Source organism: Eurytemora carolleeae, unplaced genomic scaffold, assembly GCF_000591075.1.
Source record: "Eurytemora carolleeae unplaced genomic scaffold, Eaff_2.0 scaffold929, whole genome shotgun sequence".
NCBI classification, from domain to species: domain Eukaryota; kingdom Metazoa; phylum Arthropoda; class Copepoda; order Calanoida; family Temoridae; genus Eurytemora; species Eurytemora carolleeae.
The window spans coordinates 18,115-33,650 of record NW_019396818.1 but is presented as its reverse complement, the minus strand read 5'-3'; the positions used below and the strand labels follow the sequence as shown (position 1 = coordinate 33,650).

At 32.3% G+C, this 15,536-nt stretch overlaps 1 protein-coding gene across 1 annotated transcript; it reads left to right on the top strand.

Annotated features, from left to right (window-relative positions):
• The first annotated feature begins 3,068 nt into the window (after nt 1-3,068).
• On the top strand, nt 3,069-13,778 carry LOC111709012 (uncharacterized). The gene is made up of 13 exons (XM_023482578.1): nt 3,069-3,099; nt 4,070-4,193; nt 4,563-4,616; nt 4,696-4,791; nt 5,542-5,636; nt 6,039-6,072; nt 6,367-6,414; nt 8,453-8,569; nt 10,357-10,505; nt 11,433-11,488; nt 11,759-11,865; nt 12,353-12,464; nt 13,606-13,778. Exons 2-10 carry the CDS (start codon nt 4,086-4,088, stop codon nt 11,434-11,436), a joined length of 705 nt encoding a protein of 234 aa, XP_023338346.1. The 5' UTR covers nt 3,069-3,099; nt 4,070-4,085; the 3' UTR covers nt 11,437-11,488; nt 11,759-11,865; nt 12,353-12,464; nt 13,606-13,778.
• Nucleotides 13,779-15,536: the final 1,758 nt, after the last annotated feature.

Below are 15,536 nucleotides of genomic sequence, written 5' to 3'. Positions count from 1 at the left end.
CTTTGTGGGTAACCCTGTTTATCTACAAATCGTAAATGCTAAATAGAATTATTTTTCCTAAAACTTAATTGATTTAAACCGATCAAAACTTTTTTAGTTCAGAACCCATGTCCATTGCAGAATTGGTTATTTTTTTTCTAATAGGGGCATTTCTGAGAGAGAAAAACAAGTTCTGTAAAATGTTATATATTTTATAATTAACATTTGGAGGCGAAAATGATGAGTAAAAGACCCCCCTCCACACACACACACACTTCTGTTTGCAACATCTACTCCGTCTTTGCAGATTATTTTATTTTGATATTATTTCACATTCATTATTTTCAGAATAATTCGGAAATAAGCCAATTAAAGACTATATTCAAGGCAGCAAAGCCAATTTAAACTCGGTTTTGATCATGTTTTAAGTCGTCTTTACAGTCTTATCTTTTGTGGGTAACCCTGTAGCTAGCTAACAACAATTTGGAATTATTGAGTTAGGTTAATTAATGATTAACATTATACAAAACTTTTGCAGAACAAATATTAAAACTAAATTAAATAAAAATGTTTCATCATTATTTTATAAAATCATTTATTCCTAAATATTTCCTATATAGTTGTGCACGCAAAAATTTATGAAAGTTTTAAAGTGAAGTTAAATAAACTGATACAGCGTAGCGACAATTAAAATTCGACTCGCCTTGAAAACTTTCCAAAGCTGTCTAGATTTCTGTGGACAATGGTTAAAAATATAATATGAGAATATTGGAGGGATAGGTAAAAACAGATAGATAGTTACGTAAGGCTGCCAATAAATATGAGGAGGGGGAGAGGAGAGAAATCGCCAATACCCAAAAATCTAAAAATAATGAAAACCCTTAAAGCTTTTTTGTCAATTACTCCAAAACTTAATTTGGAAACAAGCTATGATAAATACGTGTCTACAGTGCTACAAATGTGTTAAGAAAGATAAAAAACGACGCAGTCTTGAAAATTGTTGCAACTTTTTATAGTGTTAAAAATCTATGTGCTGGCCCATTAAACTAATCTCTTTAGATTACAAAAACCTGAAAATTGATTCTTTGGTGCAGACCTTAATCAGAAAGACCCGGAATTAATTTACGACGACTTCTGATTGTTGAACCGATAATCACAAAATAGCCATAGTCCTGCCATTTCCAAAATGTGGTCTGCCTTTGATGGGCATTTAAAATTGCCAGAGACATATATATGTAAAGTCGTCTGATTAGTGATTAGTTGTCAATTAATTCCGGGTCTTTCTGATTTTGACTGAATTTAACTTTACCCTCAAAGGATAATTTGGATCGGGGCGGAGTGTATATTATCTGTTTCCTTCCGTGGTTTCCTGCAACCGTAAACTCGTATCTTTTTTTGGCAAATCGTTGAATACCAGTAAGCAATTAAGAGACCAAATTCAAGGCAGAAGATCGCGTCATACTGCCTGAGTTTCAGGTAGAGTTTTGGCATCGTTTTGGATAACCATGACTAAATTTTTCTTGAATGATGGTGATTTTTTCGTACAATCTTTCGAAAAAACGTTTTTTTTTACTGTAAGAACAAATTTTCTGAACAAACGATTGTACTGAACAATCGTTCAGTTAGAAAGCGAATGAAATAGTTGGAAAATGAACAATAATTATCCATCAATCGAATCCATTTTTTTAATGATTAAAAAATAGCTTGTTCACTTAAACGATGAATGAGAGAAATGAAGAAAAAAATTAAACGTGCCCATGTCTAGTTTCAGGTAATGTTTACTCTCTACAATCTGTGGGTAACTCTGTAGTATTGAATAATATATATAGTTAGGCTTGCTTTAGTGTTTCTAACTAAAACTATTTGAGCAAACATTACCATTAGTCCGCCAACATAGTTTCTATAGCTGTGAAGGAACGGACATATTTAATAAAATAGAGTACGGTTTATCACAGAAGATAACGAAATAATTTGTAGAATGTCGTCTTTCAATTGCTTATTTATGATCTGCAAGCGCCACGAATATATTTTGTGCTTGAATGCATCGAGTGTGGAGAATTATGAAAACAAATCAGCTTGATTTTAACCGAAATATTTGTATATTAAAGTAAACTCCAGCCGTACTAAATCATAGAATAATTTTAAAGGTTTATACCACAGACTGCTTTTATACTCTACCCATGGATAGGCTGAGAAGGCCTATAGTGTCCCGGCACGCCATGCTACGGTTCCATGTATTGTTATATGACTAACATCTAACGGCCACTTGTTGCATTCAGGGGTTAAGTTTTACAACTTTTAAAGAAATACTCCAATTTTATACATAAAACATAACGTTTATGAATATTATCTATTTTTAAGATTATGCATTTCCTATTCAAAGGATCCTTAAATATCCCTGAATACAGATGTCTCCTGATTGGTCGTGTACAGTACTTGTACACAATAGAACATGCTGTGGAAAATATCGCATATTATAGGTGTTGATCGATCTCTGTAACTCTTTCATCTCTGGCGCCGTATACTAACTATTTATCTCTTTACTACAGGGAAGCATATAGGGATGCAATAAATATATGAGGGAATATTACATTGCCAAGGCCAAGACCGGGTTGGTTGGGTCCTAAAGCATCATGAGCGTAGGCGTAGCGTATAATTGATACACTTTTCAACATTCTGGAATCAATAATGTTGTATCTAGATAAATATTTCAAACAAAATTTACTTTTTTCTGCTCTCTTTGATTTAATATGGTTATTGCATCAATCATCATAATATTTCCAAATCAGTTGAAAACAAATTCTAAGTAGGAACTTAGAATGGACTTCGACTACTCAAATCATTTAATTAGAACTTAGATTATACCGGCATCTCTTATTTCTTTATATTCCACTTTCTTCTGGAACCACTTTAACTTTATTTTGGCAACCACTGTACTTTACAGCATTTATGAAAACTTTTTCCAATTCACTCATTTAAGCTGAATTTGAGGTTACAATGATGGTGTAACTTGCGTTCCAAATTTTCTGTTAAATGTGTATTTAATATTTTTTTCGCATGTATTTTTTCACATGTATTTTTTCAGATGGAAGTTCCAATAGAGAAGAACTATCCAAACAGGTTTAATAATACAGAGATTAGTTCCAAAACTAACACTTCGCCCATTTCTAACACTGAGTGTTAGAAATGGGCCAAATTTGCAAAGTTTTCCTTTTAAAGCGTATATACATTTATAAAAAATGTCTAAAACTATTTACTGAAACAAAAAATGTCAACTTTAAACTAATAAAAAGGTGTGAGAATTAGTTTTGATGATTCTTGATTTTATTTTTGAACATATCCATATTTTGAAACAATTACTGCATTTCAGCTCATGTCGCGTTATTGAAACATATTCTGGTTTTGAGACAATTATTCTAATTCATATCAATATCAATTTTTAAGTATTTACGCACTTACGTCACAAAACAAGATTTTTTGATAAGGTAAAATAGAAACAAAATAGAAAATAAAAACATATCGTTCTTTTGTAATTAAAAAAACGGCTTTGAGAAATCAAAGTATTAATTTTATTTTGTTCTTGCAATGTAAATTTAGATAGAAATGCGGGAAATTGATTGATTAAAATGTAGTTAACTAAATCAATTTTATTCTCTTATTTAACAATTAAATTGTGAAATATAAATGAGTTTTGTTTTGAATTGTGGATTATACTCAAAAACGGGAAAGTGGGGTTTATCTCGAAAATGCGACAATGATTCAAATTCAGGATAAGTTCAAAAATTGAAAACCTGACATTGTCTTGAAAACGGTCAAGGGTTTTAATATAAAAAGTATTCCTTTTATAATTTTGATTTAAGAAAATAGTTTACAATTTGGAATTGTTGTCTATGTGATGTTTAATAAAATGTTGGTTGTAGTTTTTTCTATTGACTTTTACTCTCAGTATGGGCCGGGATCCTAAAACCCCAGTCTTTTAATTTGTGCCCATTTCAATGTTAGAAATGGGCCAAGTGTTAGTTTTGGAACTAATATCCCCTAATGATATAAATTCTAATAATAAATAAAATCTAACTACTTTTTTTAAAAGGCCCGAGAGGGTTTTAATGATGAAAGCCTGGATTTCAAATAGAGTTCAACCTTTACCACAACCAGGGCAATTCAAGGAATTCAAGCGGAGAAATTGGAAAGTAAAATGTCCGAAAATAGAGGAGGTGAGAATAACCCAGCCAACCCAAGTTTATTTCATTTTTAACATTATCACCTTGAAACTTCTCCCAACTTTTAAGAAATGATAATTTCCAGATTTCCCTAAAACTTGTTTGTGCAATGAATAGGGTAAGGCTAAGGATTTCCAAAAGCTTAAATAACATATTTCTTAGTTCATCTCATTATTTTGTAAATGAATTTAAAACATGTGTCACTTGTTAACATTTAAAAATACCAACAAATTTTATTTTTTTCATTTTTTAGAAATACTTTTAAACCTTTCCTTGCCTATGTTTTTTAATTAGCTGGCTTTTAAGAATTAAGCTATACGAATGAAAAAAAATCTAACTTAATGCTATATTTCATATACTTAGGTCTACGAATTTTGTTCCGAAACCTCACTGCATGGGTTAAAGTACGTAACAGAGGTAAGAGGTTTTTATCAAAAATTTTAAATTAAAAAATGTTTTTGTATTTTTAAATATTAACTGTAAACTCTGATTCTAGGATGGTGTAATTTGGGCTCAGCGTGTTCTTTGGGTGATTCTTTTCATCCTTGCTTTAGTGTTCTTGGTCTTTCTAACTACACCACTATTCAACAAGGTAGGTATTAAAACTTTTAAGTGTAATTTTAAGTACAGTCTAGAAGTGTGGCGATGAATATCTACCTTTTCAACAAGGTTCTACATTTATATTACTTGTAATATTATTTGTTATATCTCTTGTTATACAATGTGCATTCGCCTTCTTTCATTTCAATCGTTCATCGTTTGTGAAAGACCCATTTAGTTTTTTTTCAATCGTTTAATAAAAATTGATTTTGTTTGCTCTCAAAATTATTGTTAATTTTCCATCTATTTCGTTCGTTTTCTCACTAAAGTATTGTTCAGTAAATCGTTCATTTTTAAAAAGTTTGCAAACAAATATTTTTTTTAATAAAATGAATAGTAAAAATCAGTAAAAATACCATTGTTTTTAAAAAATAATATTATTTTCATTTCTCTTAATTCGTTTGTCCATCGTTTGTTTTGTTTTCTACACAACACCCTTTTTCAAGAAAAAATTTTGATTGTTCACAAAAATTTCGTTGGTTTACAAAAACCATGCCCAAATCTAACGGTGTGTCGTTATTTCTCAAATTAATTGGGTCTTTACTAAAATAAAATTTTCAAATCACAATATGTTTGCAACTTGATTTTGTAAACCTTTTTATTTCAACCTTTGATCTAACAGAATTTAAAGTTCGAAATAACTAATGAGTATGATAATACTAATTAAAAAATCATAGTTTGTGTGAAAAACTAAATTTCGTTGCTCTTTATAATTCGTTCATTTACGGTTAGTTCTATTTAGTATATTGATGCTCCAACATTCACTTCAATAGATACAACAAACTATCCAATATCAAACATTAAATTCCCTGGGGTTACAGTCTGCTCAAATATTAGGTAAGTGCAAACATACATCATTCATTTTTTGTCTTCTGAAATGATCAGAAAAATGTCTATGTTTTTTGGACCAATTGAGCAGAATGATTTCAGAGTTTTGCTTCAATTCATAAACATTTTTCAGTGATGGTGATATACTCTAAATGTTAATTTCAGAGTTTTCATATTCAATTTCCCAGGACATCCGTCACAACATTTTAGTTCTCAACTTTGTTTTCTGTATCTTTTATAAGAACCATTAATTTTTCACACACTTCTCTGACAAAGTTTTAAAGTTGGGAAATATGATTTAAACATTCTTTTGACAATTTGATATTCTTAATAAAAGTAACAAAAAATATTGCTCTAAATGCCTCGGCATTAAAGAAGTTTTACATTCAACCCTAGGTTTTCATATTTCAGGGTTTCCAGAAATCAGTTCTATGAAGAATGGAAGGTTAGTTATTTACCATAAAATGAGATATAAGTGAGAACATAAGTGAGTTTACTAGAGAATGAGTAAATGTGAATCATTGAGTGAGTAACTAAGAAAATAAGAAGTTGGGAAAGAAAAGAAAAATGAGTCATAAAAGTGTTAATTTCGCAAACTAGTGAAAAATTTAAAATTTTCTGAGAGCTGTAATATACTGCAAAAAGAGCTAGGCGGTTCGGACTTTTAGCTTCGAAATAATAATTTCTTTAAATTTGGTTTGGCAAGAAAACTTGTGGTTTGGCATGTCATGTTTTTCAGAGAATGCCGTGGAGAGTATTACACCATGGTCATGTTGATCTGGGAAAAGTAAGTAACATATATATTACATAAGAAAAGTCAAATTGCCAAATACATAACAGCAAATATAAAAATTAAATGATTTCATGGTTTTCAGGAATATATATGATATTCTGAGTCATTATTGTATTAAAAAAATATTTTTAACTTAAAGGGAGTGTTCGCGAAAAATAGAAGGGGGTATATGCTAAATCCAAATCATATTTAAGGACTTTATAGCTACTAAGTTCACTTCTATCTACAGTTTCTATAAGAAGAGAAAATGGGTTAAAATGGGTAAAGCTAAGAGCAGAGAGTAAATTTTCTAAGTTGCCATATACCACTACAACCATAAATAATTCAATTATATTTAATTTACATATACGTTCATTTATAAATTACAATACATAAATTCAAAATTTGATTCTGGTTATTCGTGTGAAGTTATGCTATGGAAGTTGTTTTTTTACTGCAACTGATTTACATTATAATGTTCAAATATTTAAATCTTTCATTTCCAATTCATGCACTATATTATGCAACAAATATTACTTGGTTTCGCATCGCAATATTGTGCAAAAATTATGACTTAAGTTCGTATCCATGCGCAATTCTGTGCAAACAATTTTTTACAATAAATGGGCAATTTCGTGCAAAGCTGGTTTCGTATTGATACAAAAAGGATGCAAAATTTCATGCAAACAAAACCATTTTGTGCAAAACTGTGAAACTGTGGAAGATTTGAACAATTTTTTCTGTGAAAAAAAGTTCATAGAGTAGTAAAATTATTTACAAATTTTTTTGTCTATCTAAAAAATTTTCTTGAAAAAAGTTCATTAGGATTAATGTTCAATAACACTAAAATTTCAATTCATAATTCAGTTCATTTAAACAATTTTATGAATTGAACTTTTCATTAGGACTAATCTCTATTAGTACTGTAATATTAAAGAAATGAATCTAGAATCAGTACGGCGTCGGATCCATTTGAACAATTATGTTTAATTTGAAAGTATTTATTTGAAATAATGTTAAAATGGCGTAGAATGGTTGAACATCTTTTGTACTATAATTGTAGTGTACAAAATAAAAATTGGCGCGTAAATAAAATTGCTCAATTGAACTCATCAAATGTTTAATTTCGTGCATACCAAATAATGTTCAAATGGACAACAACACTGTTTAGATCAGTTAGTCCATTCAACCTTTATTCCTATCGATCAGCATCCTTAACTCAATGACGACTGACAGAGCTGCATCATCATATTCTTATACACTCTGTCAGTTTTTTTAAAAGTTTTCTCTAAAATTAACACAAACTTGTATAACATTATTTCATGGGTTAACAATTATGAATTAACAGTATTCCCTTTATAACTTTTTCGCAATCTAACCACTTAACCCCCAAGACGGCATGAGAAGTTTAAAAATTTTAAAAAAAAATCTGAGAAGTCCAAACATTTCAAAAGATGAAAGTGCACTGTCAAAAGATGAAAGTGCACTGTCAAAAGATGAAAATGCACTGTCAAAAGATGAAAGTGCACTGTCAAAAGATGAAAGTGCACTGGCAAAAGATTAAAGTGCACTGGCAAAAGATGAAAGTGCACTGGCAAAAGATGAAAATTCACTGTCAAAAGATGAAAGTGCACTGTCAAAAGATGAAAGTGCACTGGCAAAAGATGAAAGTGCACTGCCAAAGGATGAAAGTGCACTGTCAAAAGATGAAAGTGAACTGGCAAAAGATGAAAGTGCACTGGCAAAAGATGAAAATTCACTGTCAAAAGATGAATGTGCACTGTCAAAAGATGAAAGTGCACTGACAAAAGATGAAAGTGCATTGTCAAAAGATGAAAGTGCATTGTCAAAAGATGAAAGTGCACTGTCAAAAGATGAAAATGCACTGTCAAAAGATGAAAGTGCACTGTCAAAAGATGAAAGTGCACTGTCAAAAGATGAAAGTGCACTGTCAAAAGATGAAAGTGCACTGGCAAAAGATGAAAGTGCACTGTCAAGAGATGAAAGTGCACTGTCTGTCTAAAGGGTGAAACATAAATAAAATTATATTTAGATTGTAATGCAGCACATCAAGTTTATCTCAGATCCTGCAGTTATGGAAGAAACGTTCATCCAAACTGTGTCTTGGAAACAAATGTTGGAACTGTTTTTTCCCACGCTGATGTACAAGGTCAGTCGTATGCAACATTACAGGCCACAATTTAGAAGTATAGTCTCAACCCTAGTTCCCTAGCTTAGTCTCAAGTAGGGATGTTAACGTTTTCATTTTTTCAGAAAAACGATCGTTTCGTTATGAAAACGACGACGAAAAATCGAAAACGAAACGATCGTTTTTAAAAACGATCGTTTTTTTAAAAAGTTCGTTTTTTAAAAATGGTCGTTTTTAAAACGATCGTTTTTCAAAACGCTCGTTGTTAGAAACGATCGTTTTTTATAAAATTCGTCGTTTCGTTAACGATCATTAACGACGACCCTTTATTAACGATCGTTAACGACGGCCCTTCGTTAACGATCGTTAACGACTGAAAACGAAACAAAAAACGATCGTTTAACGATCGTTTTCAAAAACGATTAACAACCCTAGTCTCAAGTCTAGTGCCCAAAGTAAAACCCAACTTAAAAGTACTGTAAACTTAGAAATGGAATAAAAAAATAGAATAAATGAGTTCATACAAAAGATTTGCATAAATACATAAATCACAGAAACAATTGATAACTATTCAAACATGTTGTTTACAATATTTAGGGATAGAGAGCCATCTCCTATACAGCTTACAGGGTGCCCCACCTAGTGAATAATACCACAAGATACTTTTCCCCCTGTTGTTGGTGAATCACACAACTATAATCCCTATTATTTCAATATGATCCAATTTTATAAAACTCCATTACATAATAACCCCTCTCCACAAGGATCTCTCTTTGTATTTTTAAGTGGCCCAATTCTTTTAAAGAGATATTTGGATTCACTATAGTACACTTTAAACCAATTTCTAATCAATAAACGAGGTCTTTTATTATTAAATGTGTTTAATTCTCACAATTCCTTTCCAATATTTCTGTAACAAGAAATCTGCATGTCACTTTTTTAGAGAATCTGCGATTGAAAGCAATAAATAAAGGCTTAAAGGGTACTGTTGTGAGTTAAACACGTCTACAAATTGAGGGTTACTTAAAACTACGCTTAGAGTCCCTTTAATTTGAAGTGGTTACTATTTTCATTAAGATTACCCCGAGTTGTGAGCGAATGTTCCTGGTTTGCAAATGGCAAGGCAAACAGATGGATTGTGGAAAACTAGGCCAGTTAGTTAAAATATCATTTTAAATTCATTCTCACAGACTTTTACAATTGTTATACAAATGTCAAAGTACGTTTAAGAGCTGTCGTAAAATATTTAAATTGTTCTAGCTTTAAACCCACAAATATTAAGAAGTTCTTAATATATATGGTTATTGGTTACCCTTAAAGGATGGGACTATAGTAACAACTTACGCAGTTTATTCAGGCTTTTATATACTCACACATACAGTGTGGGGGTGGTTAGCAAAGTATATCAGTTTTTGTTTAAATAAAAAAGATTTTTTGCTTTTTCACATTTTGTTAAATGCATTCGGATACATTGTTGATTTATTTCTTGTAAAAAAGTGAGAAAATCCGCGAAAATAAAAAAGTGATTTTTAGCCATCTTAACACGCAGAGCAGATTTTAAAATTGGTTGTTATGATATCTATAGACATGGATGTATCTATTGCAAAAGGTTTCATTCGAGTGACGGTCTCAATGGAACAGTGTGTACATTATTATGCAAAACTACAAGAATCGGACGACAAGAATTTCCTAAAAGCTTACCATTTTGACTCTTTTTGGAAGATTGTTGGGGCTCAAAATCCAATTATTAAAAATTTCTTGGTTTATCTTGTTGTTATGATACCTGATTTCATTCTCACCTTATACAGGAGGAGACTCCAACGCCTGAATTTCCGTATGTTGATCCATATTCATATTGTTATGCGGAAGGAAATGCCTACAGCGGAAAATATTGGAAATGCCGTTATAAAGTGAAGAGTTCCTACACATCCTACCGGTACAGTGGACCTCTAAAAGGGTAATATTTAAAAATGTTAAAAGGAATGGAAGCGTAATTTTAATTGACCCTCCATGCAAAAATGGCAGTGTACAATTCACCCTAAAAAGTTTTATCTGATTAAGTATGATTTTATAATCTTAAATTAATTTTGTTTATTTTCAATTGAGTTTTCTCTACAAAAGTGACAATTGTGCATTTATACTGCAGGAATAATGGAAATATTTAAAATAACCACTTTCAAACCTCGAGAAACGATAATATCTTCCACATTATTAATCAGATAAATTCTTTTAAAAACTTGTAAAAATACGTTCGTTTTCTTTAGTAAGTCAAAGATTTCAAGGGAACTGTCGTCAAACATTACACTTTAACAATGAAGGGTCACTTTAAAATAATGTCTGCTGTCACATTAAGAATCAAAGTGGTGTAACTTTTCTGAAATATTAATCAATCTTGCCCGCTAGAAGCGACATATTTGCAGACCCAAGTGCAACGTACTGAATGCTCGCTAGAAGCGACATATTTGCGGAACCAAGTGCAACGTACTGAATGCTCGCTAGAAGCGACATATTTGCGGAACCAAGTGCAATGTACTGAATGCTCGCTTCCCCCCCCCAGCGTATCCTGGTTTTCAAGTACCCCAGCGGGGATAGGGTTAAGTGCTCATTGGCTCAAATCCTTCAATACTGATTCAAAATTAAGATTTTGCCACAAATTCTGACTTTCTAATCACTTTATCTTTGCAGCCCAATTTCATAGTCCTTAGATATTTCAAACTATACAATCTGCTTTATGAAATAATCTTTGTTTTCAATATCAAAAATTTCAATAATCAACTAGTTGCAAAACTATAGGGAGTTAAAAAGCCATAAAAGAAATGTGATTGAATTGTGGTGTCTTAACATAGTTCATTGACTTCTCTCAGCTCATTAAATCTGGTCCTAGATGAATTTGTACTTAACAACCTTGGAACAGCAAACAACTTTTTTCAAGGATTTGAGGTTTGTTTTCTATATTTCTTACAATGCAATTTATATCGTTAATATATGCATAGAAAGCCAAAAAGCACCTTGGTGTACAATGGTGTGTTAAGTCCTAAATTTTTAGTTTTTAAATCTGACGATACAAAAGGCAACTTGCAAGGTATAAAACAAGTTTCCAGGGGGGAGGGGGATAAATTTCACCAATAAATCCCCCCCTTTAAAAATAAATCTCTCAAGGCTTTCATAATAAAAGTTTATCCCAGTTCTGGAACAGGATTTTTAATTAAGGTTCTTGTTCATCCTCCATTTGAGTTCCCAGAAGTATCCAAGAAAAGTATTGCGGTTCCATTGGGAGCTGAAACTTTTATTGGTGTATCATCACAAGTTACAATATCGTAAGGCTTACACTTTAAATTGTATACAAGATCAGATTCTCTGGATGGATTTATCTGTGAAGGTTTTCTCTTTAAGTAATATCAGTTAATTTTTAATTTAAATCAAATGCCTTGTTAGATGCCTTTCTCGAGAAAATACAGTGATCTGTATAGTCAAACTTTATCTATTTGAATGTGTTCTAGAGGTTTGGTAATCTCAAACAGTCTTTCCCCAAGTAGCTTTGTAACTAATTTGGTCCAGATCTTCATCATTTTTAAATCTTCAGTGTTAAAACTTTCTGAGCAGTAACAAAGCAGACCTTAAACTCATTAACAAGTCTATACTAAAAACCCTCTCAAATTTGGATTTTAAATTTTTAAATTTTGTAACTGTCTTAATTTTTTATCTCTCAAGTAAAAATAAAACATATGGTTGAAGTGGCTGAAGTGTCTAGAAGTACCTCTAAAAAATATTATTGAACATACATCAAGAAATTTATTTAACTAGATCTGACAGTGTTAAAGACATGTCTCCATCAAGAAGAAATTGTTTACTACCCGAAGAAACTAATGTTCCGGAAATGAAAATTAAGTTGGAAGCATTTGATGTTTACAATCAGGTATCAAGTAAAATTGACAGGGGTGTATATTATCTTGAAAAAATCATCCCCCCCATTTTGAAAATCAATTTTGTTCACCTTAAGCTAAGTATATTTGAACTGAGTGTAAAAATATTAATAATAAAATATTTTTCGCTGAATTAAGGAATATGAATAAAATTTCGGAAAAAAACATGAAATGGATTAAATTTTGTTTTTCTTCATTTTTTCTGCCAGATCTTCAAAAATCATTGAGCCCTTCTCCCCCTTATTCTGAAAAATATACACATTTGGGATTTTTACAAGTTTGTTCCATCCAAGTTCACTCTTGGATAAAAAATTCAAATATTTCACAAGATTTGTGCAAATTATTAAGTTTTAACTTCACCAAAACTTAGATGAATAACTCAAGGTTTTTTTCAAATTGTTTCCTCCAATATGTTGCCAAGTTCAGGACTGGTATTTAAAAGTCAACATATCTCGACATTTATTGACGATTAAAGTCGACTTTGTACAAATTATTTTTAAACTAGTATTTCCAGTTCTGTTAGCTGGGTAATAATGTGCACATTGCAAGACAAAAGCAATGAAAAGGGATGAGCAAAACTTAATTTTTTTGAGACACAAATTTTATCTTTATTTTATGATAAACAGGTCATTAAAAAGATAGTTTTTTGAAACATAACTCCTTGAAATAAATAGTTGAAGGAACCAATTTTTCCAAAACAAATACACCACAAAATTGTTCTTTCAGTGAAGAGAACAATCGCGTTTTCATAAGTTTTTTTTAAAAAGTATGGTTCTTTAATAATTTTTATTAAACAAATTGTTTGTTCAGTACTAAAACTATCGATTTTTCAAAATCTGTTTGAAAATTTGTTCGTTTAGTAAGAAATGAACAAACTTGTTATTGAATGATCAAGATCGTTTGAAGGATTTTAAATCGTTTGTTTTTGTTGTTTTTGTTCATTTTAAAAAAACAATAGTTGTTTTCATTTCGACACCATCGTTCATTAAAAATTTCCTTTGTTCACAAAAACGATTCTTATCTCTAACCACAAAGCTGGATTATCCATATTTACCGTCCTCATTGCAAAACGGTTTGTCCGGAGGAGGAATGAATGGAAAAATTATTATAACTATGAGAAAATTTAAAATTTAGGCTAACTGTCTGATTGAATGTGCTGCTGCTGCAATGTTAAAGCTGTGTGGATGTGTACCGTACTACTTTCCAACCTTACCTAAACCATTTATACAAGCTAATATTAAGATGGGAAATTATCCAGAAAGTTCTGGATTTTGCCATTACGAAAACCTGGTTTGTCTCAGCAATAACCAAGGCAATCATGTGATTTTGTACTTGGTGTTCATTTTTAGAAGACTAAGTGACTTTGTTTGGTTCAATCCTTATAGCGGGATAGTGGTAAAGCCCTCAAACTCTCAAATCCAACCATTAGATCACGTGATATCTTCTACCTATCTATAAACAATATATATTAAGTATAACCCTAAAACCTATAACAGACAATCACACATTTTTTTCACATTAAACTGTTATACAATCACAATTTGCTCATGTTATCTATATCTCGGGTTAGGGTTGGTTGGGATTATCTGGCCCGAGTGCTGCTGCTATTAAACACTTAGTTGTCAAAGTTTGCTAAAATTCTCAGAACTCTCAAGATCAGAACTTCAGAATTAGTCCTTGCTCCCAAATTTTAATCTGTCACCGTTCTCTGTATTGGTGGGTACCCTAGAAACCAGCGACATCGTGCGACCAGTCCCATTAGGTTGAGATAGGTCAGGTTAGGTCGGGTTACGTCAGATTACCAAACTGGTCGAAACATGACCAGTCCCCCAGGTCGTGTTTGGTCAGTTTAGGTCGGGTTAGGTTGAGTTACCTAACTGGTCTCATACTGGTCTTAACCTGACCAATCCACTTAGGTCAGATTTGGTCGAGATTGGTTGAGTTATGTCAGGAGACCTAACTGGTCGGAACATGACCAGTCCCCCTAGGTCATGTTTGGTCAGGTTAGGTCGAGTTAGGTCGAGTTACCTAACTGGTCTCATACTGGTCTTAACCTGACCAATCCACTTAGGTCAAATTTGGTCGAGATTGGTTGAGTTATGACAGGAGACCTAACTGGTCGGAACATGACCAGTCCCCCTAGGTTGTGTTTGGTCAGTTTAGGTCGGGTTAGGTTGAGTTACCTAACTGGTCTCATACTGGTCTTAACCTGACCAATCCACTTAAGTCAGATTTGGTCGTGATTGGTTGAGTTATGTCAGGAGACCTAACTGGTCAGAAAATGACTAGTCCCCCTAGGTTGTGTTTGGTCAGGTTAGGTCGGGTTAGGTCGAGATACCTAACTGGTCTCATACTGGTCTTAACCTGACCAATCCACTTAGGTCGGATTTGGTCAAGATTGGTTGAGTTAAGTCAGGAGGGCGGTCATGGTGTGATACGAGGGGAGGGGCAGGGGTAGTGAAAAGTGGGGTGGGGGTAAGGGTAATAACAACAGAAGGACAGTTATGGTGTGAATGTAATACCAGGGGGGAAGGTTAAAGTTGTAGCAGTACTAATAGAATTAATTAGGCACTGCTCAGTGGTTAATAAATAAAAGACTTGTTTAATCATTTGTACGGCAAAAGTTTGGTCATTTGCACCTCAAAAGTTTGGTCATTTGGACGTCCAAAGTGACGTCATTTCGACTTCAAAAGTTTGGTCATGAGGACGTAAGAATCCTTGCGTTAAACGTCCTCAACACGTCCTCAACACCTAAAATATGACATCGCCGGACGTCGCACTGGTAATTATTGACGTCCCCATGACGACCTTAGGACGTCCTCTGGTTTCTAGGGTAAGGCATCTTCTTCAGGGGTGGTCGAGGTTTCGAGGTTAATCTTTTTTTAATCACCAGAGAGGTTTCAGGCCAAAATTTGAGTCAGAAATTACTGGCATAGAGTTAGATTTTCTCTAAATTTACACTATCAGGTTGCAAAGATAAAAGCATTAGAAAATTTCAGTTTGTGGCAACGACTTAATTCCTTTTTATTAAATATAATAAACACCAAATTTCCAATTAAATGTTT

Bases quoted from the DNA above. Each gene is read 5' to 3' on its own strand.
- LOC111709012 (XM_023482578.1), top strand. From the start codon at position 4,086: ATGATGAAAGCCTGGATTTCAAATAGAGTTCAACCTTTACCACAACCA. The intron at 4,194-4,562 runs GTGAGAATAACC...TCATATACTTAG, and splicing joins AATGTCCGAAAATAGAGGAG to GTCTACGAATTTTGTTCCGA. The intron at 5,637-6,038 runs GTAAGTGCAAAC...TTCATATTTCAG, and splicing joins ACAGTCTGCTCAAATATTAG to GGTTTCCAGAAATCAGTTCT.